The 25,054-nt window shown below is 38.3% G+C and overlaps 3 protein-coding genes and 1 long non-coding RNA gene across 8 annotated transcripts; 2 read left to right on the forward strand and 2 right to left on the reverse strand.

The window, feature by feature from the left end:
• Window positions 1-4,362: 4,362 nt before the first annotated feature.
• LOC121765291 (probable glutamate carboxypeptidase AMP1) lies at window positions 4,363-13,261 on the forward strand. 4 transcript variants are annotated; one of them, XM_042161380.1, is made up of 11 exons: window positions 4,363-5,385; window positions 10,095-10,337; window positions 10,534-10,686; window positions 10,794-10,862; window positions 11,073-11,163; window positions 11,266-11,349; window positions 11,434-11,522; window positions 11,795-11,908; window positions 12,028-12,162; window positions 12,355-12,517; window positions 13,157-13,261. In XM_042161380.1, exons 1-11 carry the CDS (start codon window positions 4,501-4,503, stop codon window positions 13,210-13,212), a joined length of 2,082 nt encoding a protein of 693 aa, XP_042017314.1. In that variant the 5' UTR covers window positions 4,363-4,500; the 3' UTR covers window positions 13,213-13,261. The 4 variants fall into 4 exon arrangements, with proteins under 4 accessions (XP_042017314.1, XP_042017315.1, XP_042017316.1 ...); XM_042161381.1 differs by having other exon boundaries at window positions 4,365-5,385; window positions 11,076-11,163; XM_042161382.1 differs by lacking the exon at window positions 13,157-13,261 and having other exon boundaries at window positions 4,366-5,385; window positions 12,355-12,750.
• On the forward strand, window positions 5,379-7,567 carry LOC121765292. Its single transcript, XM_042161384.1, has 5 exons — window positions 5,379-5,710; window positions 5,860-5,948; window positions 6,106-6,171; window positions 6,256-6,608; window positions 6,696-7,567. Exons 3-5 carry the CDS (start codon window positions 6,117-6,119, stop codon window positions 7,299-7,301), a joined length of 1,014 nt encoding a protein of 337 aa, XP_042017318.1. The 5' UTR covers window positions 5,379-5,710; window positions 5,860-5,948; window positions 6,106-6,116; the 3' UTR covers window positions 7,302-7,567.
• On the reverse strand, window positions 7,588-8,533 carry LOC121765293. Its single transcript, XR_006042810.1, has 2 exons — window positions 8,052-8,533; window positions 7,588-7,912 (listed from the first exon to the last, which is right to left on the reverse strand). It is a non-coding gene; the product is annotated as an uncharacterized LOC121765293 (long non-coding RNA).
• LOC121765290 (ubiquitin C-terminal hydrolase 12-like) lies at window positions 13,189-24,462 on the reverse strand. Of its 2 annotated transcripts, XM_042161377.1 has the most exons (33): window positions 24,292-24,462; window positions 23,836-23,923; window positions 23,478-23,631; window positions 23,127-23,284; window positions 22,420-22,685; window positions 22,099-22,317; window positions 21,893-22,001; window positions 21,706-21,821; window positions 20,804-20,902; window positions 20,526-20,570; window positions 20,153-20,262; window positions 19,978-20,052; window positions 19,615-19,693; window positions 19,390-19,536; window positions 19,227-19,307; window positions 19,023-19,142; window positions 18,079-18,201; window positions 17,345-17,422; window positions 17,147-17,235; window positions 16,950-17,058; window positions 16,741-16,809; window positions 16,551-16,661; window positions 16,220-16,275; window positions 15,939-16,116; window positions 15,711-15,812; window positions 15,556-15,627; window positions 15,208-15,273; window positions 14,758-14,823; window positions 14,438-14,524; window positions 14,237-14,353; window positions 14,047-14,121; window positions 13,845-13,931; window positions 13,189-13,690 (listed from the first exon to the last, which is right to left on the reverse strand). In XM_042161377.1, exons 1-33 carry the CDS (start codon window positions 24,319-24,321, stop codon window positions 13,649-13,651), a joined length of 3,423 nt encoding a protein of 1,140 aa, XP_042017311.1. In that variant the 5' UTR covers window positions 24,322-24,462; the 3' UTR covers window positions 13,189-13,648. The 2 variants fall into 2 exon arrangements, with proteins under 2 accessions (XP_042017311.1, XP_042017313.1); XM_042161379.1 differs by lacking the exon at window positions 20,526-20,570.
• Window positions 24,463-25,054: the final 592 nt, after the last annotated feature.

Below are 25,054 nucleotides of genomic sequence, written 5' to 3' on the forward strand. Positions count from 1 at the left end.
TCAATTTGATTATTTGAACTTTGACCGGAATTTTAAAGGTTATTTAGGCCAAATCGCTCAGAAGTATCGACGCCTTTCGCATCCGGGCTTCATCAAGCTAGTCAGAGAAGAGGGGAAATATTGTCATTACATCAACAAACTGAAAGCATTACATCACTCGATAAGGATTTGAAATAAAAAGTGAATGTCGCTACAACCGTTACGAAACTCAAAGATGCCCAAATTCAATGCCAATGAAGGATTGGCAATGGGAATGGAATCAGTGTGACTTTGCTAGACTTGCAGCTATTGATGCTCACTTACCAAGTGACTTGATAGAAAGGCGAGTTATTGGAGGCGACTTTTGAGGGACCAGTGCGTTAGGTCGGGAGACAGAAATACATAATACTATCACACGCTGGCACTTGGGCGATGGCGGGCCAAGGGAATTGAACTAATAAGAAATGGGAGTAGAGTCTTCAAGATTGAGCTCCTCTAATTCTATAAAGGTTTATAAAAGCATAAACATGTGTCAGACATACACATGGATAGTCGGCTACTCCACAAGATCTCGAGTGAGCAAGTCAATTCGCTTGAAGAAAGTCCAGAAATCGAGGAAATCAACACGACACTCAAAGATTGTGATGTCTCCAAAGCTCCCATATATGATGGGTTCAACTTCAAAAATTTCAAGGAACTTTGGCATGATATTGGCGATTGTGACTTTCATCTTCGAGTTCTTAGATTAAGGGAAGTTGTCTAAGAAGATAAACCCCACATGGGCAGCTTTGATTCTAAAAGTGGATGAAGCTATAGATGTCAAAGACTTCCTACAGCTTTGTTTATATTTCACAAATTTTGCCCGCAGGGGCGTAGCGCAGTTGGCAACGGAGGGGCAGATCTTGCTGCAATGAGCCCGGGTTCGAATCCCACTGCTGTCGTGTAGTTGCTTCCATCTCTCAGGCACAAGTGTGAGGCCTTGGGAGATGAGCTTCTGGCAGCCAGTGGGTTAAGGCCTCCGCCTTAACGGGCTACTGCGTACCCTGATTGAACCCCTCACATGATGTCGGGCTTAGGAGTGGGTCGGTACGGTATACCGTACCGACCGTGCCATACCGCATACCGTACCGGAAAGTACGGTATGACAAAATTCAATACCGATACCGTATCAAATTTTCGGTATACCGAATTTTCGGTATACCGAAATTCCGATATACCGGAAATTCGGTATGATATTTTTTGATACCGTTACCATACCGTTATTACGGTATACCGTACCGTGTTTCGGTATACCGTTAAAAAATGGTATACCGAAACACGGTACGGTATACCGTAATAACGGTATGGTAACGATAACGGTATACCGAAAAATAATTGGTTTCTTGATTTGTTCATTTACTGGTTTCTCGATTGTTCATTATTTTTTGCTACCGGTAATTCGTCCATCACTCTATTCAATTTTATATTTTGGTTAGCATGTTATCAAGTATCATATTATATTTATTGTTGCCGATGATGTTGATCTTTAAGTATCTTTTAATATATATTTGTGGATTATTTTGGTTACATATATTCAGAATTTTATCCCATAATCGTGGTTAATGATAAAATGAAGATACTTATTGATTATTTTTGGCTATTTAGACCAATAGTAGTAATAATTGGTCTTCCCCCTAGACTTTAATTTCAATCTATCATTATAAACATGCATACAAATTCTCAAAAATATTAACAAGGCACAGTCTTTCTTTGATTTGAATAAATTTTTAAAATACTAGCAAATAATATTTTTTTAATGTGAAAATACTAAAATTCAACATATATCAAAATTTGGCTCATTTGTTGGTTATGATGAGTATATTTTAAAGTTAAGGGTTTAGGATTTAGGTTTCAAGGTTTGGGTTTTTAGTGTATAGGGTCGCTATATTGCAATGAAATGAATCTCGACTAGAAAGTGTCTCACCAGTGCAATATTAAATTATTGCAACGTAAACTTGCTCCTACAGTTATAACTCAACGGTTAATTCATATTTTCACAGATTTAAAATGCTTTTTAATTTTAAGTCTGATATTTAAATGTCAAGACAGTTTATTAAAATGTCAACACAAATATGTGGTGAAATTTTAATGTGATCGTATTGACATTTTTAAGAAAAAGGTAGCATTTAAACACACTCTTGTGTCTATGTGGGGTTAATGTGATTGAAAAAGTATAATCCAAAGTAAGAGGATGTCGAATATTCTTTTGTTTATCTTCACAACTTTTATTTCGCAAAATGAAATAAATATGAAGAAATTAAAATGACTCGTGCATCGCACGGGCGTGACACTAGTTAGTAATTTAAATTGGACATTTATTTCTCTTTAAGAATTAAGAATGACTGATCAGTATCCTATTTATTCATCCTTCAATTTAAGTAGTATATAAAATAAGATAACATACAATGAATTAAACACTAATTAAACGATTTGATTCATTTTCAGCTACACATATTTTTAATTGACATTTTATGAAGTGGGACGAAGAATAAAACAAAAATTTTAATTACTTTGTATATTTGGAATATGACATTACACAAAGAATCATATACTAAATGGTGTGAGTTAATACAAATTCTTTCAAATGTGCTCTGTTGAAACATATTCCCGATATCGTATTTCCAATCTTCTTTCGGTGTTATGTGCTATTGTGTTTATTATATTTAATAGGATGAGTTGATAAAAAAATAATTCAGGTTAATTTTGAATTTGTTTGAATAAATTATCATTTGAATGTTTAATTTTATTGTATTAATTGATGTATTAATTTTTTTTAATATAATATATATATAAATGTAATATATATATTACAACATATTTAATATTAATATATATATATATATATATATATAATAATCTATCGGTATACCGGTATACCGTGGTATACCGGTATACCGTGGTATACCGGTATACCGTGGATTCGGTATACCGCGGTATAGAAAAATTGATACTGTTACCGTACCGAAACACTGCGGTACGGTATCATACCGTACCGGAAACTGCGGTATACCGAAAAATCGGTATTTTCGGTATTTTTCCGGTACGATAAGTCTGATATTACGGTATTTCGATATAATTTCCCACCCCTAGTCGGGCTGGAGTGTGGGGGCCGCCAAGGCGACGGAATCGCCTTTTTTGCTGCAATGATTGAAAACATTTACAAGATCATTATTATTCCCTCCGTCCCCAAAGAATATGCACTTTGGGTTCGGCACAGATTTTAATGCAAATTGGTAAAGTAAGAGAGATGTAGAGAGAAAAAGTAATTAAAGTATTGTTAGTGGAGAATTGGTCTCACCTCAATAAAGAGAAAAGAGTTTCTAAAATTAGAAAGTGCATATTCTTGTGGGACGGAGGAAGTAGTATTTTGGTCAAGAGACTTGCCAAAGTTATGCCAGATCTAATTGGAGAAATACAATCCGCTTTCATCAAGAACAAACAAATAATTGATAGGGCTTTGATTGCAAACGAAGTGATTTGGTGACTGAAGAAGGCTAAACAGAATGGGGCAATACTTAAACTAGATTTTCAAAAGGTACACAACACAATTCAATGGGACTTTCTTAAGGAGACACTAGTGAGCATGGGGCACATTTTGGGGACATTTTGCAAATTTCAAGAGGTTTAGCCCTAAAGAACAAACTCATTTGGGAAATGGGAGTTTGAGAGAATGAGAACTGAAGTTGGATTTTAAGTGGAGGAGAAACCTTTTGGCTTAGGAGGAGGAATTGGCTGGGGATTTTTTTCTAGCTGTGAATCGCTTTGTTTTGCAAGAAAACAAGAGGGGTGAAAGAGTGTGGCCGAGCATTAAATCAAATGTTTCTCTTCATCTAATTTTGCAGGTTACTTAGATGTCTCGACAACACGAGCATGATGGCAAAACAATGATGCCTTGCTTGGAAAAACAGGTTGCCCCACTACGACCAATACTATATGTCTGGTCCTTCGGGAAAGACTCATCACCTAAATTAGAATTCACATATTTTGTATTCTAGGAATTGAAGGTGATAAGTTTATGCAGTGTGCTATGCAAAGAAGATCTGGAGACTTGGAGAGTATAATCTCTAACTGCACATTAATGTGTATCTAAATATAAATTTAATTTTTCTTAATTATCTACTCAAAATAATACTCCCTCCTTCCCAATTAATTTCAGTCATTTCATTAAAAAAAACATCCAATCACTTTTATTTTATTTCATAATCTACTTTATCCTCTCTTTATTTTTCCTACTTTAATCTTCTCTCCTACTTTTCATCATAATTTCTTAATCTCTATGCCTAAAAATTTATCTCAATTTAGTTGGGAGGGAGGGAATAGTATACATAAATAACTCACTAATTATGACAAAAAAAAAAACATAAAGTTACTATCATCTCGATATATTATGTAGGAAAATCACTTCCCAAGAGACATGGAAAAATTAATTTAGAAGCTTCAGACTGTACTAACATAGGGACATAAGCTCTTCTCCTTCCAAAAATGTTTTCCGGTAAAAATCCGACACACCCTCTCCTCTTCTTCCTCACTCTCTCTCTCCTCACCCTCTACGCCCTCCACCACCGCCACCGCCACCCCATCTCCTCTCCCTCCTCCCCCGCCGCCAGCCTATTCCTCTCCTCCGGCAGCAACTCCACCGTCGCCGCCTACCTCCGGCAACTCACCCTACACCCCCACCTCGCCGGCACCCCCCTCTCCCTCTCCACCGCCCTCTACGTCCTCAATCATTTCCGCTCCCTCGGCCTCCCCGCCCACACCTCCAACTTCTCCGCCCTCCTCTCCTACCCTTCCCACTCCTCCCTCTCCGCGCATTTCACCAACGGCTCCATCTTCAACTTTACCCTCTCCGAGCCCGCCCGAAACGACGTCGTCCCGCCCTACCACGCCTACTCCCCCTCCGGCGCGGCCCACGCCCCTGCCGTGTTCCTCAACTGCGGCAGGGAGCGGGACTACCTCGCCCTCGCGGCGAGCGGCGTCGACGTCAGGGGATGCGTGGGGCTGCTGCGGCGCGGGTGCGGGCTGTCGCGGCACGAGGCGGTGGCGAATGCGGCAGCGCTTGGGGTGGCGGCGGTGCTGATGTACACGGAGGGGGGGTTTAAGGAAGGGGTGGAGAGGGGCACTGTTATGGAGGGTTTGGGGGACCCACTCAGCCCCGGCGGGGAGAGGCTTGAGGAGGGTGATCCGAGGGTGGTAAGGAGGTTTCCTGGTGTGCCGTCGATGCCGGTGTCGGAGGCGGCGGCGGAGAGGATTTTGGGGTCGCTGGAGGGGGCGAGGATGCCCCTTGAGTGGAGGGAGAGTTTTGGGACTGGAAGTAGAAGGTTTTGGGGTGTGGGACCCGGACCGACCATGCTCAATTTTACATACCAGGTTAATTCATTTAGGAGTCGTTTGATAGCCCATGGAGGATAAAAATGGCCCAGTTAATAATCAAGGAATAGAGGGCCCGTAGGCCCATATTTGTTATTGCTAACAACCGTTTGATAGGCAAGATATATTGCCTACTTATTCTTTTGTCAATTGTTTGATACATATTGAATATAGATTCTCAGTACCCAAAAACACAACTCATCTCCCTCTCTTTTTTCCCTCCCTCCCTCTTTTTTTCCCTCTTTTTTTTTCGTAGGGTAGCTTAAAGGGTCTTTATAAACAGAATTTGGAAAGTTCTTGGGTATTGGTGTTTGGAACTTGGAAGGTAACGATTCCTTACCCATTTCAACAATGATGTTCCAATTTTGTGTGTACCATCCCTTTTTGTGCTGATTTTAGGTGTGTGCCTTTGTCAATCCTTGTGTGAAATTTTGGAATTTATTTGTGTTCTAATTTTTGTTTGGCCTGTGAAAGGGTGTTGGTACAGTCCGATTTATGCGGTTGCCTAATTATTCCCACAATTATTCTCAAGCTGATTTTCATTCATTTGATACCCTTGGAAGGTAATTATTCCCTCAATTTTGCTAAAGCTATCTAAATGTTCTCATTTTTGTTTGCAATTGTGTGTGTTGGCGAAGATGTGAAATTTTGCAATTTTTTCAATGGTGCATGCTTGGCTGTGATTGTAGAGTATAGATTGTTAACAATTTCTTTATTTAGATAAACGTACAATGACTGATTACCGTCGTGGCAAAGCAGTCATGGAATCAGTTCTCGCTGATCATGGTATGTCTGTGAGTTCTTTATATAGTTTTGTGTTTAGTTCCCAAATGTTTCACACGGTCTTTGGTGTATGTATCTCTAATTCAGGAACTAGCAATGTCCCTCGTCCCAAACAACCCAAAGGCGACAGGAGTAGGCGCATGTGGAGCGACCGAGAGGAAGAGGTCCTACTTGTGGCCTTAAAGGAGCTTGTTGCACATGGGTGGAAGTCCGACAACGGATTTCGGGGTGGGTACCTTAAGCGGCTGGAGGACGCAATGCGTAGGGAGTTCCCTACAACAGATATTAAGGGCACCCCCAACATTTCATCTAAGCTCTCTGCATGGAAAAAAAACTACTCCACTTTGCAGACTATACTTTCACTGAGTGGTGTCGGCTTCAATCTCAATGAAGACCATAAAATTGACTGTGATGATGAGCAATGGGCTCACATTGTGAAGGTATTCAACATTCTAATTCCATCTAAGTGAAGCTATCAGATGTTCGTTTGTGTGTTGACAGTTATGTTGGGAATGCTATTTTTTCAGGTTGATGCTAATGCAAAGCTTATGCGAAACAAATCGTGGCCATATTTGGATGCATGGAAGGAAATTTTTGGCAAGGACAGAGCCAATGGGGCAGCTGCTGAGGACATACTCGATGCAATAAATGACATGTGTTCGCAAGAGAACCTCATGGGGATTGGTTCGAGCAACAACTATAGTTCTACTGAATTCTTCCCGACCAGCCAAGTCCCTGATGCTTCATCACCCCATGGGGAATCTGACAGTGTTTTCAGTACTCCGCGTGCGACTCCGCGTGAGACTCCCACTAATAAGGTTCAAAGCAAAAAACGCAAGGTAATGTCTGAGCTTAATGGCATGGTGGAGATGCTTGCAAAAATGCACACTGCTACTAATGAGCGTCTTGAGCTCTTAGCATCTCGTATTGGATACGAATTCGATCTCACTAAGGCACGGAAGGAAGTGTTTGATCTTGTTGGTGTTATACCAGGGCTGACAATTAGGCAACAATTCATGGCATGTGGGTTCATACTACACAAAGTGGAGCGTCTGGACTTCTTTATGTCTCTGCCTGCTGCTGCAAAACAGGAGTATGTGATGATGGCTTTGGAGGATAACCCACCGAACTGAATGTTGGAATGTTGAACTACTTAGCAACTTTATCTATTTTGACAAAAGGGCTGCCTGTATGGCTTTAGATCCTTCTTCGTGGATTAGAAACGTTATCTATTTTGACAAAAGGGCTGCCTGGATGGCTTTAGATCCCTCTTCATGGAAGTTTAGCTCTTTTAAGCATGTTGAGAAGGGTATGGTGGTTTTTGTAGATAAGGGTATGGTGGTTTTTGTAAAATGCTATGTAAATATTATGGTATATATAGCATCTATGCTTTTGTGTAGCTCTCTTATACAAATATGATTGATGCAAAGCAGAGAATACCAGCCTTCATATTGGTACTTACATCCAAACTACATTCATAATATATACAACACACATCCAAGCAGCGTTAATAACATATATAGCACATCCCAGCAACTAGCCAAAAAACAAAACATAAGTAGATGATATGCTATAGAGAAGTAAAAGCACTGACTTTCTTGAGATGCAAACAAAAACCATCCACCTAGGTTCAGGGATCCAGATTCGCCCTCCACCTAGGTTCAGGGATCCAGATTCGCCCTCCTCTAATATTACAGCCACTGATGCTTCAACTGTCTCAGTACGAGTCTCCATTTTACTGAAGCTAGAAATGACAAAAAAACCTTAAAAACAACTCAAATTCCTTTTGAACTACTACTGACAAAAATATCTGTTACATAACTATCAAAAATATATTTACTACTTATTTCGTTATTTAATTCAGAACCAATCCAAATTTTTACCTCAGATTCAGGAGGATTGCAACAGATATGTTTGTGTGTATGCAGTGCTAGGCAGATATCCAATGCCGCAAAAGACCTGTCACAGCAAATTCGGTCAGTTTCAACAATGAAAAGAAGAATTCATGTGGGGTCAGAATCTGCAGAAGAATGAGAAACACAACAATTGCCCGAAATTGGTTTGCCTTGTTATTGGGTGTCGTTGCAATGGCACCCAACAAAACTCTATTCCCCAAGCTACACCGGTGTACAAATCGCCTCCCAAATCGACGACTTGAACTACTCACAACAAAAAACAGAGATGCACAATTGAATTTGAAGCTAGGGTTTGAGAGCAAATGAACGCAAAAATGGCTTCTGTGGGAAGATTTGAGAAACCACAAGTGGAATAATGAAATTTGCGTGCCTTTTTGTGGGTTGCCTAATTGATGCAGCTTTTTTATCTAAAAAAACAGCCCAAGATAATAATCTGTGCATTTGTGGCTCTATCAGCGGGCCTATGCGGGCCAAAGTATAAAAACGGGCTAATATGGTGGCCCAACAAAGGTATCAAATGGACGAAAATAACTACACACTAATCTATTTCTTGGCTTTGCAAGCTATCAAACGAGTCCTTATTGCTTTTGTTTGCTATCCAAACGCGGAAACGAATTTTTGATAGTACTTAATAGTATTTAGTTTGAGATTAGGTTGCTATGATTTTAAGAGCATCCACAACCGTGCTCTTGCCAGCGGCACGGTTGTGGGCCCGGGCGGTACTATTCATGCATGCTCTCTGGCAAGAGCACAATACCCACAACTGTGCTCTTCCGCAAGGACGAGCACAATTAATATAAAATTCAATTAAACAAAAACATTTCCATAATATTAAAATTCATTTAAAAACCACAATAAATATTACAAATTACAAATAAAATTAAAAATTACATAATTAAACTCCTAAAAATTAAAAATTATATAATTAAACTCATAAAAATTGAGATTTAGAGAGTTGTTTAGTATAGTGTCATTTTTTGTGTTTGAAATGAGAGTATTTATAGATGAAAGTATGATTTTTGGGGTAAAAATAATGAAAAAAAATAAATTAAAAGTGTGGAAAAAATGGATATATTTTATTAGGAAGTGAGAAAATATTTTTTTTATTAATTTTGAATTTTTCAGATTTTTTCGATTTTATTAAAAAAATAATAATAAAAAATGATAAATCAACGGGCCAATCAGAAGCTGCCACGTCGCCACCTCGTGCTCTTGTCGCTGGCACGGACGTGCTCTTAGCTAAGAGCACCACCCTGCCAGCGGCAGGACGCATCAACGGCCGAGCTCCGTCCTTGCCAGCGGCAAGGACGGCGGTGAGCATGCTGCTCACCGCTGCGGATGGTCTAAGGTTGACTTTACGTGACAAAAATATGGACTATGTTTTATATGATGAATCAAGTTTTATAAGGGAGTAGACAGTCGGCAATCATACTTTATACTACATGTTGGGAAATAGATTCTTGCTTGAACTAGCTTGTTTTATCCATTTTGGAATATTTTATTTTTGTTTTATTGTGTTGGCTGGTTTGGTAGATTATTCATGTTATGGCTAGTTAAGATAACGGCCGTGATGTACATTATGTTTGGTGCAATTAATAGAATATCATGATAAATTTGTTTAGACTTAAATACCCTCAATAATATATGTATGTACAAATTGAGAGTAGAAAAAATGGAGGTTAACTAAGTAATTTTATTCCACTATCTTGGTTTGATTTCCAAAGATTTTAGTGTAACCAACCAAAGTTGTGGATTAATTTTGTAGATTGAAACATGGGTTTTAAGGCGGGCTTCTCTGGATCATAAAATTAACACAGACTATTTACTAAGACTAATATGAGCACCAAACGTATGATTAAAGCTAGATGAGAGCTTGTAACTTAGTCTAACATAGCTACCAAACGTCCCCTAGTATCATGCAACTTAGTTTTCTTATAAAAATTCGTTAAGTTTTACTAATAATTCTTTTGATCCGAAAAGTGAAGAGCATTATGGAACTATTGTCTGCAGGGTGAGCAGAAGAAGGAAACCATCCACAATGTATTTGCAGTGATAAAGGGATCGGAGGAAGCTGATCGATACGTGCTCCTAGGAAACCATCGAGATGCTTGGACTTACGGCGCTGTTGACCCTAACAGCGGCACTGCTGCTCTACTTGACATTGCTCGTCGCTTTTCTCTTCTCATGCGATCAGGTTGGAGTCCTAGACGAACCATCATTCTTTGCAGCTGGGATGCCGAAGAATTTGGAATGGTAGGTAATGTACTGTCACTGTGAAGAATGGCTTAACCTGCACAGGTTTAATATTAGAAGAGTTTCCTCTTCTTCGTCTGCCTTGTAGAGCCGTAGCCCTTCATGTTGTTGTTTCTGTTTTTATGTCTGTTTGTGTAATCTAGCATTTGAGTGATTCAACCTTGCCTGGTTTACCTAATTTTATGTTGGTTTCCAGATTGGATCCACCGAGTGGGTAGAGCAAAACCTTCTGAATCTTGGCTCGAAAGCAGTGGCCTATTTTAATGTGGACTGTGCAGTGCAAGGGCCTGGTTTGTTCGTTAGTGCTACTCCTCAGCTCGATGATCTTTTCGTTGAAGTAACAAAGCAGGTAAACTTGAGGATAAGATTAAGTGTTTGAAGGGTTACACGATCAAATTTGTTTGTTAAGTCGTCTAATATTATCTTCTGCAAACGTCGTTGACATGCCTGCAACAGGTTAAAGATCCGGATTCGGAGAATGAGTATGTGTATGAAAGATGGGTAGCTGCCAACAGAGGTGTTAATGTGAGTATGTGTTTCTCATTTTGTCATTATCTATTACTCTTATTGCATCCATCTTTAGGGCTCATTGCATTAAGCTAGCCCAATCTCTTGAAACTGGAACGATGTTAGCTTTATTAAAATCCTAGTATTTTGCATGGATTGGAAGTCGAGGCGTGGATAACCACTTCTCGGCTTTTTGTTGTCACTCTTCTTACTTGTGTTTGTTGGCAGCAGATTCAGAGACTGAGTAGAGTTGATTCAGATTTCGCTCCATTTTTGCAGCATGCCGGGGTTGCTTCTATTGATTTATATTTTGGAATAGGTATTATTTACATATCTTGTGTTTTCCTCATTTCAAGCGCTGATTGACAGGAAATAGAGTAAAACTTGATATGCATCCATCAATCTTTGGATTTTTTTGCAGATTTTCCAGCTTATCACACTGCATTCGACTCGTATGATTGGATGATGAATTTTGGAGACCCCTTGTTTCATCGGCACGTGACAGGTTTGCTGCTATCTGCTTCAAACTGCTGTTTCTTTCAGTAGTTCGCCTTGCTCAACATCTCACAGTTATTTTCTTCGACTTCAGTGGCAGGAATATGGGGGCTCGTCGCTCTTCGACTGGCTGATGATCCGATCCTGCCTTTCAACTACATTTCTTATGCTACTGAATTGCAGGTAGAAGAATATTTCACTCATTTACATGTCACTGGAGCTCGTACCATTACACAATTTGGCACAACATATTCGTGTGACCTGTTAAACACCCAAGCTCATTATATTCAGTGACATGTTTGTAATTTTTTCGATGTTTAATAGTGTTTGGGTTCAGATCATGACCCGTCTGACGGATCATGATCTGAACCCAAACAAACGGATCTTAACAAGGCTTGCCTCGACTATTATAGGATTTTCGATTGTGGCGTTTTACTAATTTGGCTGCCTTGCAGAAGTATAAAAATGTTCTGAGCACTATGTTGGGAGAATCCATCTCTCTGGATCCTATCACTGCTGCCATCCAAGAATTCACAACGGCTGCATACGAAACTGATGAAGAAATCAAGGTCCGAGTATTCTCCATCTATGAACAAAAGTTGTGCTAACGAGACTCTGTTTCCAAAAGCAAAATGGATAGACAATACGTTGATTGCATCCTTGTTTTTCTTGTGAATTTTAACTGTAGAAACTGAGGGTGGATGGAAGCAAGGATGTATCGACACTACTGAGGAGGGGCGCTCTAAATGATCGACTGATGCTTGCAGAAAGAGGCTTCTTAGATCCGGAGGGACTCCCCGGAAGGCAATGGTTGAAGCACCTGGCAAGTACATTCTTTGAATCGAAAGTTAGTTGCTTGGGGCAAGACTCGTATCAGTATCACACGGTCTAACGGGTCCATGCCCGAGTCAAATCAATATATCCATACTACAGTAGTGTGCCAAAAATGCAAGTAAACGGTTGATAGTCGATAGGTACTTGTATCCTGAGCTGAGTGGATGTTTATCGAATGCAGATTTATGGGCCTTGTGGGGATACGGAAAGCAAAATCGAGTTCTTTCCTGGAATAGCGGATGGCATATCTGAACATCGGAAGAGGGGAGGGGAGGAGGCGAAGATTAGGCACGAGATCTGGAGAGTCTCGAGGGCCATCCAGAGAGCAGCCTCGGCTTTGAGAGGTGAACTCACATGAAACACTCAGATATGAAAGGGAGAAGTACATCTAACTCCTTTACTTGTATTTTAGCATGATCAAAGGAATACAAGAGAGTTAAAATGGGAAAGTAAAAACTGAATAATGGCATCTGTTTCTTCCTATAAATGTGTAAATACGCCCCTCACATTTGTACCAAAGTGTTTGTATGTTCGCATACTATTTTTCACCATTTATAGTAGACGTCTTGGATTTGCTCCTCCTCCCTTAAATATCCATAACATTTTTAGATAATATGCATTATGCAATCAAGATGTTTAGCTTTGTCGAACATGAGAAGATGAACATTAAAGAGCATGGTGTTTTTTCTACAGGATGACATTACTTTCCCTAGCTGTTAGTTGTCAACCTATATCTGCATTTCCCTACCTATGTACAACGACTACTTTAATTTACAAGAGTTGCCTTCTTACGAAGTCCCACTCATAATCAAGATTTTGTGCATCTTAGCCTGCCATGTTTGATATGATGGCCTATATAAGAAGGGAAATGAATTCACTTTAGTGGCAGCGAGTTGCCATGAACTCAAAATTTTTTTTATCTATATTAGATTATAAACAAACATAATTATTAGTTTTACATATTTATCTCCCACTTCATACAGATAACAGAAGATACAGTCAACATGGAAGGGTATGTTCGAATCCAAATCAAATTTGAGATGCATTAGACAAATGTAAGCCTAACTATACTCACTTTACAACCCAATTTGGCAAATACTATATCTCTTAACGTTAAATTACATGGTGACAAGGTAAAATTTTCCAACTGCTACTTAAAAACAAGTAAATTGGGGGAAGATGAGAAAGTCTGAGAACAACCAACCACAAACAAAAAAACATACATATATAGCAGTGGAGGCTCCGCTTCTCATCCGAGTCAAGAAGAGAAGGTAGTAATAGTAGTAGTAATAATATTTTTTACCAAAAAGACCAGCAGATCACTTGGTGAAGCCACAGCAGGGGAAACCGGCAATGTGCTTTGACCAACTTTTCGCATTGCATTGTCTGTCTTCATATCCATGCTTGAAGATTTTAAAACTTAGTCATTTTGGCATCAATGTCGGTGGAATTTAAGCTTATAGCAGGGATCGAACTTAATTGTATATTTTTATTGGCTTCTCAAATGTGTGGCGATTCTGCAATGATTTCAAAAGCCAAAAAGAAATATAAAACAATATTATGAACCATCTGCAGGTAATACATGTATAACATGAAATGTACTGGGTCCCAACTCAAAAGTCTAGCTATATTTATAATGAAGTAAGTGATGGGAATGTCCAAGAATATTACCTGGCTTGCATTATAAGACCTTTTGGGGGTGGTGTCTGAGTGCTCTAACCCCAGGTACTGCTCCCAGGCACCATATACATCTCTTCTCTGGAAGGTACGGGCAGAAATTTGTCAGTACTTGTAACATTGAGAATACTTGCATAGCATGAACAAAACCAATATTTAACCAGAAACACAAATGATTTGAAAAGCAAAACAAGACCTGAAAACGGGTTGACACAATGTCGGAGTCCTCTAGATACTCTGGGCGTCCCAATGATAAAAAGGCAAACTTCCACTGAAAATTTAAGAAGATACCCGAAACAGTTAAAAACCCCTGATCTCCTAGTACTAACCAAAACTTTTGGCAAAGTGGACATGTTAGTTTGACAATTGACAGTGAATGGCAGTACCTTAGAAAACTCCTCATCTGGGACCTGCAATTTCTTTTGAATTCGTGCTTTCACCTCTGCTAATGTCTCTCCTTCGTGGATGACCAAAAAGAATGGTTCCCCGAAATTCTGAACTTGCTGTTTGACCACACACCAAAAATATTTAGGTTAACACATAAATGTTTATTATATTATGCACGGTAAATCCTGTATATATAGTACCACTTGATTCTGTGCAGTCTCCTTTGTGAAATGGTAAACATGAATCAATCGATTATTCTGCCCCAAGTTCTTTTCTTCTTCTGGAATCTAACATAGAGCAAGAAAACCATGTAAGTGTGATATGATAATTCAGCATGGATTACCATTTTCCACAAGATATGTTAAAATATAGTTATGTTGTTTATTTTTCGGATTGCCACAGCACATCCGGCTTTCATTAATTTGATAATCATTTACTACTTTGATACATTAGGCTTTGTTCAAAGTTCAAACCATATAAGAGTGTAAGGAAATACAGCAGTGTCAACAACATAAAATACCTCCTCTGCCCGTAATGTCCAGTATTGATCGTTTATATTCTCAATCTTCTCATGGGTAGGGAAAATCTGTAAAATGAAGAGAGCAGCATGTGAATTATGAGACTAAGACACAAACACTGTCTTGTAATCTGACATTGCAAGTAATAACATTGGAAAAGTTGGGAACAGAACATCAATGACATAAATTTCTGGTCAAGTGATCCAGGCAGGAATTGCAGAAACCAAGCAAGGATCAAGTCAGAAAACAAAAACAACAATCTCGACATCTTGTTCTAACTTCTAACCAAAATTATCACACAGGATAATGAAACACAAATTCCTCATCAAACAGAAATAATACTAGAATGAAAACAAAGTAATATTCCAAACAGGATTTTGCAAACATCAAAAGATCATAATGTCACAGCAGTTCTGTTCAAAAAAAAAGAATGTTACAGTAGAGAACATTACCTTGTATATCTTGTGATAGAAAACTTCAAGCAGCCTAAGTTCAGCATTTGGCTGAGATAACTCTACCTATCATTAGATGAGAAGGACGTCAGATATTGTCAAGCTGTGATTCGATATTCTCACTTCCTTATACATTTTTCTTGGGTCAGTGAACACCAAGGGAACATGCTTAAAAATATTAAACAAAAACACTTGAGATAGAAATGAAGGTATTAACATCGAATCAGTTTCATGACCAGTAAAATTAAAGGTTTGCCCCTAACTTTCTCCTCAATGGGGCATATATTGAACACATAAACAGCTCCATGTTTTCATAATTGACTACAACTTGCAGAGGATCAAGCTTACCTTTGTTTTAATTTCATTGAGCACATCTCCGACAGTACTTGGTTTAGGCAGCCTAATGTTGAGGATTGTAGCCTGAGAAAGACCATAAGACACATGTCAACGATTTATAGAATTCAGTTCAACACAAATACTCAAGGGCAGAGCAGTTGTAGCACCTCATCCTTTGTTGCATGATGGAATGCAACCTTTAGAGTTTTCAGGCACTGCAACTCTGGAAGAGGGATGTCCAGGACTTCATAGTAGAGTATATCCGATATCTATCACAAGTCACCAAATTATCTGTGATCAGTAATTCTTTTGCACAACACTCGATACAAAGGATGCTTGCTCACTCTCCACTCACAGTCACAGTTGTCCCATGCATAAGCTAAAATTAGACCCACCTGATTGTAGTGGATAAGCATGTCTATCAAATGATCAACTGATCGATATTTGATAGGGTTGGGCTTTGCTTGCTGAGAGTAGCAATTGTGAGGAGTAAGTCGGATTTTAGAAGGATCATCCAAGCTAAGGTGCTGGGCTACTCTTTCCACAACATCATCATAAGTGTGGTTCTTTGCCCTGTACATAAAGCCAGAAATGGTATCACACACTTTTCCCAAAAAGGGTTCTGACAAATTAAAATGCCACAGAGTCGATAAGTAGTGATATCAATAGCACTCACAACTCCAGACAAAATTCATCTTCCTTGGGCCTCTCTAAAGCTCGAAAGTGGACAATCTGCAAGAGTCAAAAAGTGAAAATACTAGTTACACACAAGAACTTCCAGGACTAGCCTTTTGCACATGTACAAAAGTTTCAGTAAAAAGTCCCATAGAAAATGGAGAAAAAGTATCCACCCCGAAAAGAGGTGGAGTTGAGAGTTGGCATAACAAGATAGTAAAATGAAGTTTAGCCAGATGCAGATGGAAGTTTAGTCAGAACACATTGCATGAATTATTTCTTTAAGACAAACCCCCAAAACTCATAAGAGGGCAGGGGGGAGTAATATCAACCTGGCGATTTTTCACATATTCCAAATACGAAGGAACATCAGGAAATCGAACTTGCACATCAGTTTCAGGGGGTGGACTTTTCTGGAAGCAGATAATGTCTCCATCTTCAATCTGTGTGTGCATGTGTGTGAGTGAAAAAGAGTCAGCATATGGAACACAAAGAGACACAGAAATTATTTACAGAAAATACCTGACTGAATCGAAATGAAGCGAGTTTATCAAGACGCTCACACATAACAGATGGCTCAAATTTGATTTCCTGTAGACATTGGAATAAATGTTCCACGAATTTTAAATCAAGAAAAGTACATGTTTGTCTTGTATTTATGTGTAACATCTTGTTGTCCAACAGAACAATCCCGATGTGGACTATGGCATAGTCATAGAGACAAGTCATACCTCAAAAAGTTCAATTTCTTGATCAGGAGCAAACCCAGCTAACTCATTTAGCTTCGTTAGGATCTCAATAGGCTTGCCATTACTTTTTACAAAAAGCCTCCCAGCGTATCTACAAAAAAGAAAATGATTCAATGACAATTAGCCGGCAAAATTCATAAAAGTTAAAATGGACTGCGTTCTCATTGTGGGTGATGTACCGGAGCTCTTCTTTTTGAGGATCATAGAGTTTAAAGAATAGCAATATGTCTTCCTTAATCTTTTCTGGAGGGGGAACTAGTTGTAAATCCTAAAATTTGAAAACAGTTAACACACATTGAATAGGATAAATGAAATTTCCTCAATGTGCCCATACACAAGTAAGTAGTAATACTATATCTATATTGGCAAATATATACCGGTCCATGCTCCACTTCCAAGAACAACTTTAACTCTGCATTATGGGCTTTATTTGATACTTCCCGCAGCGTTCCTACCTGCAAAACATAAGCATGAACAATAAAATAAAACAAAATAACATAACATAAGGAAAAGATTGGCTGCTGGTTTTAAGCATTCTGAGTCACAGGAGTAAAGAAGCAACAATCAAATAAACACACAAAACAAAACTTCCTTATTCTGCGTAACCAATTCATGTAGGCCACTAATAGCGGGGGGGTGCATTTTCACCATAAAAGAGTGCCTAATTACTTGATGTTTCATTGATCAAAATGGGAACATTTATTAAAAATTAAAATTGAAATTAAAAACTAAACAAAGGACCAATTATTTTAACAACTGCATCGTCTAATGTGAGAAAACTGGTAAACATTTATTGCCTCAACCCCCAAACACACAAAGAAAAAGAAGCAAAGAACAAAAGGAATTAACAAAGAGATAGGCAAAATAAAACAATCAATGCTTCAACAAATGTAACTGACATAAGGCTTGCCAATAACAGCAACACAAAGAAAATAGAAGTGAAGTAGATCTATGATGGTAACCCATTTAAAAGTAGGTACATGCTACACTTTTGTGATATTTTAGGTTTTGAGAAATGCTATTGAAGAGTGCCCCAAACACCATCAAAATGGGAACTACCGAACTATGCATATAAATAATATACATATCAGCAACATAGCACACATGTTACCGTTTGAGCTTCCTCCTGGGTTGTCAATGGTCGGTTTGGGCGGTAAGTATGGTTTTGTCTTTTTGCCCAAATCCAAAAGCGCTGAAATTGAACTGGTATACCAAGTTCTTTGGCAACCTCTTCCTTCAAAAATAAGCATAGGCATAAGCGAGAATTGTACTTTAACATGAAAAATGAAAACTGCTTTAAGTCAGGATGAATCAAAAGAAAAAAAGGAAAGAGATCATGGACACATGCTCAGAGTCAGAAATGCCAAAATGCGTGTTGCAGTAATAGAACCAAAATATGATGCAGAAGAGTAATAATAAGTATGGATATGAAGCATCACAAGAGTGAACCCAGGATTTTTGGGAAAAATAAGTCTGTCTAGTTTTAAATTGTCCCTATGGACAAGAAAAAGAGAGTGATTCATTAATAATAGCTTACTTCATTAACAGGCGTGTTCCAAATTAATGTTCTTCTATCTCCCTTATAATAAAGGTTAAGGTTTGCACTTGCATTCCTTAGAACCGATTGGCATCATTATGATTAACTTCATGCATGACTTAATTGATGAGGCATACTGCTTGCAAACATGATCCGTCTCACAACTTATCTCCACTATGTCTCATCTTAGGCAAGTAAGAATTAACATCATTCTATCCAATCAACCCCACCTGCCATCGCCAAATTTAGACCAGAAAGACATCAACTCTAAGAAGTAACAAATGATCCCACTTTTTGCATAATTACATCATTTCTCGGTCTTGGTTTACTGAAAGACTAATAGGATCACTACAACGACCAGACCATCCATAATTAAAATGCTTCACTTCCTCCAACAAAGTCTTATTAACAAATAACAAGCATACAAGTTATCACATAATTATACTAAATTTCAGCACACAACAAACTTCATTTAAGATAATAACCATTTAACTAATTTTAAGCAAAACAGAAAGTACCTTGAAAAGGTTAAAAGGCAACTGTTTCTGGATTCGGAAATTACGGACTTTATCATGATCAACAAGGTCAAAATAGATATCCTTTCCAATCTGTTCCCTCAGGTCCTCATCTCGAGCAACCTACATTTGAGATGAGTTGCTTCAGAAATCCATTTCAAGAAATATGGTCAATTGTACATGAGAAAGTCTGTCGAGAAAAATAACCTTTATAATTGTGTAAAGGTGAGCCTGTGCTTTGTATCTTCTCTTATCTTCTTTTTCTTCTTGTTCTTTTTTCAGCCTTATCTGGTTTAGGTAGGGAATGTCAAGTTTCAGGTAAGAACGTGAACAATTACACTTAATGCGGATGTACAGAACATGAAATTACCCTAAGATGCTCAGCAATGTCCTTCTCATCCACATCACAGATTATTTTATCCTTGTCACTCACTCGTATATACACAAGCATGTATGCATTCGAGTATTTGGTGAATTTGAAAGGAGTGTTATTGTAACCAGGATTTGTCTGTGGCAACTGCAGCATAAATGAACATAAGCACCACTATAAAATAGAAAGTTCTAGAGGGTGGAAATCAAAAGATAGACATATCACCTCCTCCTCACCACCATACTGCTCTTCAAGTGCCCTTTTCACATCTTCTTTGGTGACCCTCTCATCATCAAATTTGTACCTGAAAAATGAGCCATAACCTCATATAGTTGGCAAGGGTGGAAAGTAAACCATCAGAAAGCAGCACAAAAGTGCATATGCAATGGCAAGATGAGATTGAGACAATAAGGCACGACTGAATAAACTCATCCAACATAACATATAATTGCATGTCTTAATTCAATCACCATCATAATGAAACAGGCAAGCTCGAATTCTTTCAATCTCCACGTCTAAATAAGTGTAAATATCTGAAGGGAAGAAAGAGAAAGGGATAACAGATTCTTTAAAAGTACTTAGACCTACCATTGATCAGTAAGAGTTGGCCTGATGAAGGCATAATAATGTCCACCGTGTACCCCACCACTGTGAACCAAGACACTGTTGAAAAGGAAACAAGCATCCTCATATCAGCTTCAGTTAGAAGGTATTTCAGAAGAGCATGTGAGGATAGACATAAATATAAAGGGTGTACAATTACCTATGAAGTGTGTAAAGATTCCGTACACTCCTGTCAGCATCCGGTGATAAATACTTGCCATTATCCCTATCAAGATCAAGCTCTAATGGAAATTCATAGCGATCATTTATCTGCATCAGTGACAAATTACAATTGATTCAACACCTATTGCTTCACTTAAAGACCATCAGATGTATACCATTAAAGCACTGAAATGAAAATTGTAGAGTATTTGAAAAATTATTGATTATGCATACACCAGTTTTTCTAAAGAAAATCCCCTTGTGCAGAAATGATAAACAGGGAAAAGACATTGCTCTCTAGTGTCATATATAAATCAATACAGCATGATTTAAGATGGGAAAAACTTCGCAACAAGCTGGAAAGGCCAAACTGTTTTTCTCATTTCCATAGAGGAGCTGTAGCAAACATGAGCCACCTGCATAAGGCAAGGCCAGGACAAATTTACCCAAAAATTGATTGGGACAGTTTGGAACAGTAGAACTAATTCAGCATCATAATCATCATCATCTCAGTATAAGCACTATTCCGATATCATCATAGAGATGTGGAGCAAGAACAATGATACTTAGCAAAACAATTGAATCTTGTGGAAGCAGTGATGCAAATCCAGCCCTAAGATGAACAAGTTTACTGTATTGACCCACTCACCTTCACCATTGTATCCCTCATAAAATCATACTCGAATCGCTTTAACTGAAGCTGTAGAACTGGAGGAAAGTCAATGAACATGACACCCTTCTTGGCATCCTAATATTCAGAATAAAAACTAATTAGATAATATGTAGCGAGAAAAGCTCATGTAGAAGAAACATAGCATTAATTAACATGTCGAAAAAGAGCAAAAACATTCAGATGTCGTAAATGATTTTGTAGCTGTCGCCTGTCAGATCAACTAATCAACCAAATAAAAATTCCTTCTAATGATCACCTGTTTCTCAGACTGCAGTGAGTAACTAACCATTGCAACAACTCCCTATATGACTTTATTAGTCAAAAGTCAAGTACAACTGGAAATTGCTTTATCAACACAAAAAACAACATGCACCTCCACAATGTAACTACATTTTCATCTGTTGATCGCTGTAAACTTGATTGGTAGCCATACCATATCTCTAAAAAAGGCAATTTGCCTTTCCACCGGCCTAACACAAACAGGTTCGTAACATGAATGCATGATTCATAAAGATCTGTCTCGGCAGACTTCAGAGCATCACAATCCAAGAGGTCTACTTTTTAACATCATAAATTACATTATTATTACACCATCATACACTGGAGGTGCCAGAATCATATTGATATTGACTCCGGTGTAAGTCTAATCACATGAAGGCCAGAGTTCCATACAGCTTTCTACATGTATAAACTGGTTAACTATTCTCATTCAATAGCTGCTGAAACAAGACATTAACTCTCCCAATATTCCTTCATAAACTTCAATTTAGTCAAGTCTAGATTATCATGTAGAACAGAGATCTTGTAGTTATCAACCTTCTAAAAAACAAAATATACAGATATAAATTACTTCATTATCTGGAAGAGGAATTACAAACCTGCAAACCATGTTCCTCAGCATGATATTTATTATCTCCTTCAAGGCGTTCTACTTCCACATATTTGTCAAATGAAGCATAAACATCCTTGCAACCTTTTACATCAAGTTGAAGGTCTGCCACGAGAATAACTGTTAGAATAAGGTTGTTTCCTACAGACAGAGGTCATCCTTAGAACAAATAGTACCGTAAAATGATTCTTTTCTGGTTGATTTGAAGTCCACATTGATACATTCAATATAATTCATAAGATGGCCTTCAAATAACTTTTGTATGGTTCCTTCGACAACAGTTCCCTGTCCAGTAAAGGAAAAAGGATGAAGTCTACAATGACCTTATAGGTACAGAAAAGAACCTTTCAAGGAGGTCAGTTTTTTTCAGAACTTTTAGTACCTTCATCTTGTCTTCAAGCTTCTCACATAGGACTCTGTTAAGTTCTTGAACATCATGTTGCATGAATGAATCATAAGTGTCCCATCCAAATGATTTAGTCAATTCTTTAGTAGCCACACTGGTGTCATTGTATTGGAGCTTATAGAATAAACTCTGTAAAGCCAGAGGGATACTTCCAGTAGGGATATCATTCTCCGTGGTTGGCATATGATATACAGCCTGATATAACAGATTTAGAGTAAGGCTTCTCCATACTTCCCTATAGTGACCTCATGTATTTAAATATTGGCTATTTATAAAAATTGTAAATACTTAGATAACCTTTCTGAAATAAGGAATATGGTACAAAGTCTGCAGTAAAGAGTTCAGGTAACAAGTTGCCCCCTGGTTCTTAAGCCCAACGTAACCTGTCTCCTTCTTTGAGTCATATGCCCAGTAATCAATAACCTTGCGTACAGCAACATCAGCTTCAACTATGCAAGTATCATTCATGAGGTACCCCTTGTTGGGATCATAAAGGTCGCTGAGAGGCATGAAAGATGTGAAACCCCAATCACTCTCCCTTTGATTAAACTGGTGCTGTGTGTCTGCAAAACCCAGAAAGGGGGAAGATTACATCACAGAAATCATGATTTAGGTAGCAAATGCTTTACGAAGTGTCAGAATGTAGACAACTTTTATTTTCCAACATTTAAGAGCCAATCTACTCACTCAAAGTGGAAATCAGCAAATTGTCAGGCCAATCATACAATCAACTAAAAATTTTACAACAGACTTGTGCATAATTGGGATCTTTTAAGCACAATTTACAAAATCAGTTTCTTGATTGTCATGTATATGGAAGGAAAAGTATCACGGCAGCTCTAAGATTCTGTCTTCGAGTCTACTAGCTGTGGTCAACCAATACAACCTTATACTATTATCACATATACGCACAGATCAGAACATGCAAATCTCTATTTTGAGTCTTAATACTCATCAAGCTATTGCTACATAAATGCACCAAAACAGATCTATCTCAGGTGTACCTTTCTTGACTGTAAGTTTGTTATGCATTTGATTAACTATAGCCAAGCTAAACTGGGCATATCTACTCCACCCATAAGGCAAGGTAGCCGAATCAGCCACATCTAAATACATCGACAAGTAGTCCACGTTGTTTCCCTTAGGAAATATGAGCACTCGCCTGCAAAAGGAAACAAGTGTCAAAATGCAATCAGGTTGCTATCCATATTAATGCAAGGTAAAGCAAACTCAAAATTTAAGAATCTAGCCCCATAGTGCAAGTGCTAAGCACCTCTAACGAGCATAATCATTTATTGGATGCCTCCAACACATGGACATAAAAGGAAATGGCAAATTCAAAATTCCAAAATTACCATTTATAACCTCCGACAGTGAAGACATCAGAATACAGCTTCTTCATATTCAGTCGAGAAAAGTTCTCAATTGTCCATGTGTAACGTGATGCTTGTGGTTCTTCATTAGCCTGGTTCTCCACACTTCCCGCATTGTCATTGTCCCCTGGTGCCACTACGAAATTACAAAATGCTTCTAAATTTTAGTACACATGGGCTAAAACAACAACAAGAATCAGAAGTATTGTTAATAAATCTTAAAGTGAAGAATTTAACAATAACATAGCCATATGTAACCAATACATCATGGCAGTATTTAGCATGAATCCATCTTATAAACTGATAAAAAGATTTAAGCAGTGGGGCAGAGGTTGAGGACCTTCCATTGGCTGAGGACCTTCAACTAAAGGTTGAGGACCTTCCACTAAATCCGAGTGCGGAACCAGCATCTCTTCGTCTTCCTGCCGCTAAAGTCCAGAAGCCACATAGAAATGAGAAAGAAATGAGCTTGATCCAGTAGACATTAAGCTTCATTTCCGAATGTATGATCTCGAATTGAATCATTCTCACTAAAACAACACGATTACAAGAAATTCAAATTGAACTAACTTAAACCTCCTTCCTCGCTCACGCAAAACCCTAGTTGATCCAACCATTCAGCCATCCCCCACACACGAAAGCAAGCATACAGACACCAAAACTTACGCATGAATTGGAGAAAATGCAAACAAATTGCTACTATGCGTGAACATACACAGCAATAGACCACAGAAAAAGATGGAAAGTCGAAATGAGCATGAATGAAAAAATGAGAGTCAGAAGGTAGTGGAGTTACATCCAATGGCTGCGGAGTCATCATCGTCATGGCTGAATAGACTGCAGCCGACCGATCGATACTATACAGAGAATTAATGTAATCTCTGTGTTGGTAGGGGAGAGAGAGAAGAGGGGTGAAGGGAGGAGGAGAGAGAGGGATATACGGCCTGTGTGTAATGGGGGATTTGGATCCTCTACGGTGCACAGCACTGCTGTGCACCTAATAAAATAATTTTTTAATAAAAAAAAAAAAAAAAATTTTAATGTGTTGTGAGGTGCACAGCAGTGCTGTGCACCGTAGAGGATCCAAATCCGTGTAATGGGTATCGACGCTATGCATGGTTAATTTGGGTATTATTGCAATTACGAGGGGCAAAATAGGGATTGACAAATACCCTCCAAAATTGCGAATAACAGCATGTGGGCATTTTGGTCAATTCGCGGAGTTGTCGCGTGTACGAGGCATGCGATTGGATAATTAATGCGATTAACCGACAAAAGTTTTATGTGCTTCTTTTAGACTATAATAATTCCTTCTTTATTATTGATATTATATTGTCTACAAAAGTTCAATGTGCTTCTATTAGACTATATTTCTTCATTAATTAACGATATTATATTGTTTGGTTTCCCCAATTTTAGGATATGATTTATCAAAATAGATTTGTAAACAATTACACCATCCAATCCCCTATATCTTTTCAGCATCCGAATTATGGTTTGATTTTATTTTTATCCCCAAATCTTGTTTGAATTTTTTTATGATTCATTGTAAACTAATA

The sequence above is a fragment of the Salvia splendens genome, chromosome 14 (genome assembly GCF_004379255.2).
Source record: "Salvia splendens isolate huo1 chromosome 14, SspV2, whole genome shotgun sequence".
In the NCBI taxonomy this organism is placed as follows: Eukaryota; Viridiplantae; Streptophyta; class Magnoliopsida; order Lamiales; family Lamiaceae; genus Salvia; species Salvia splendens.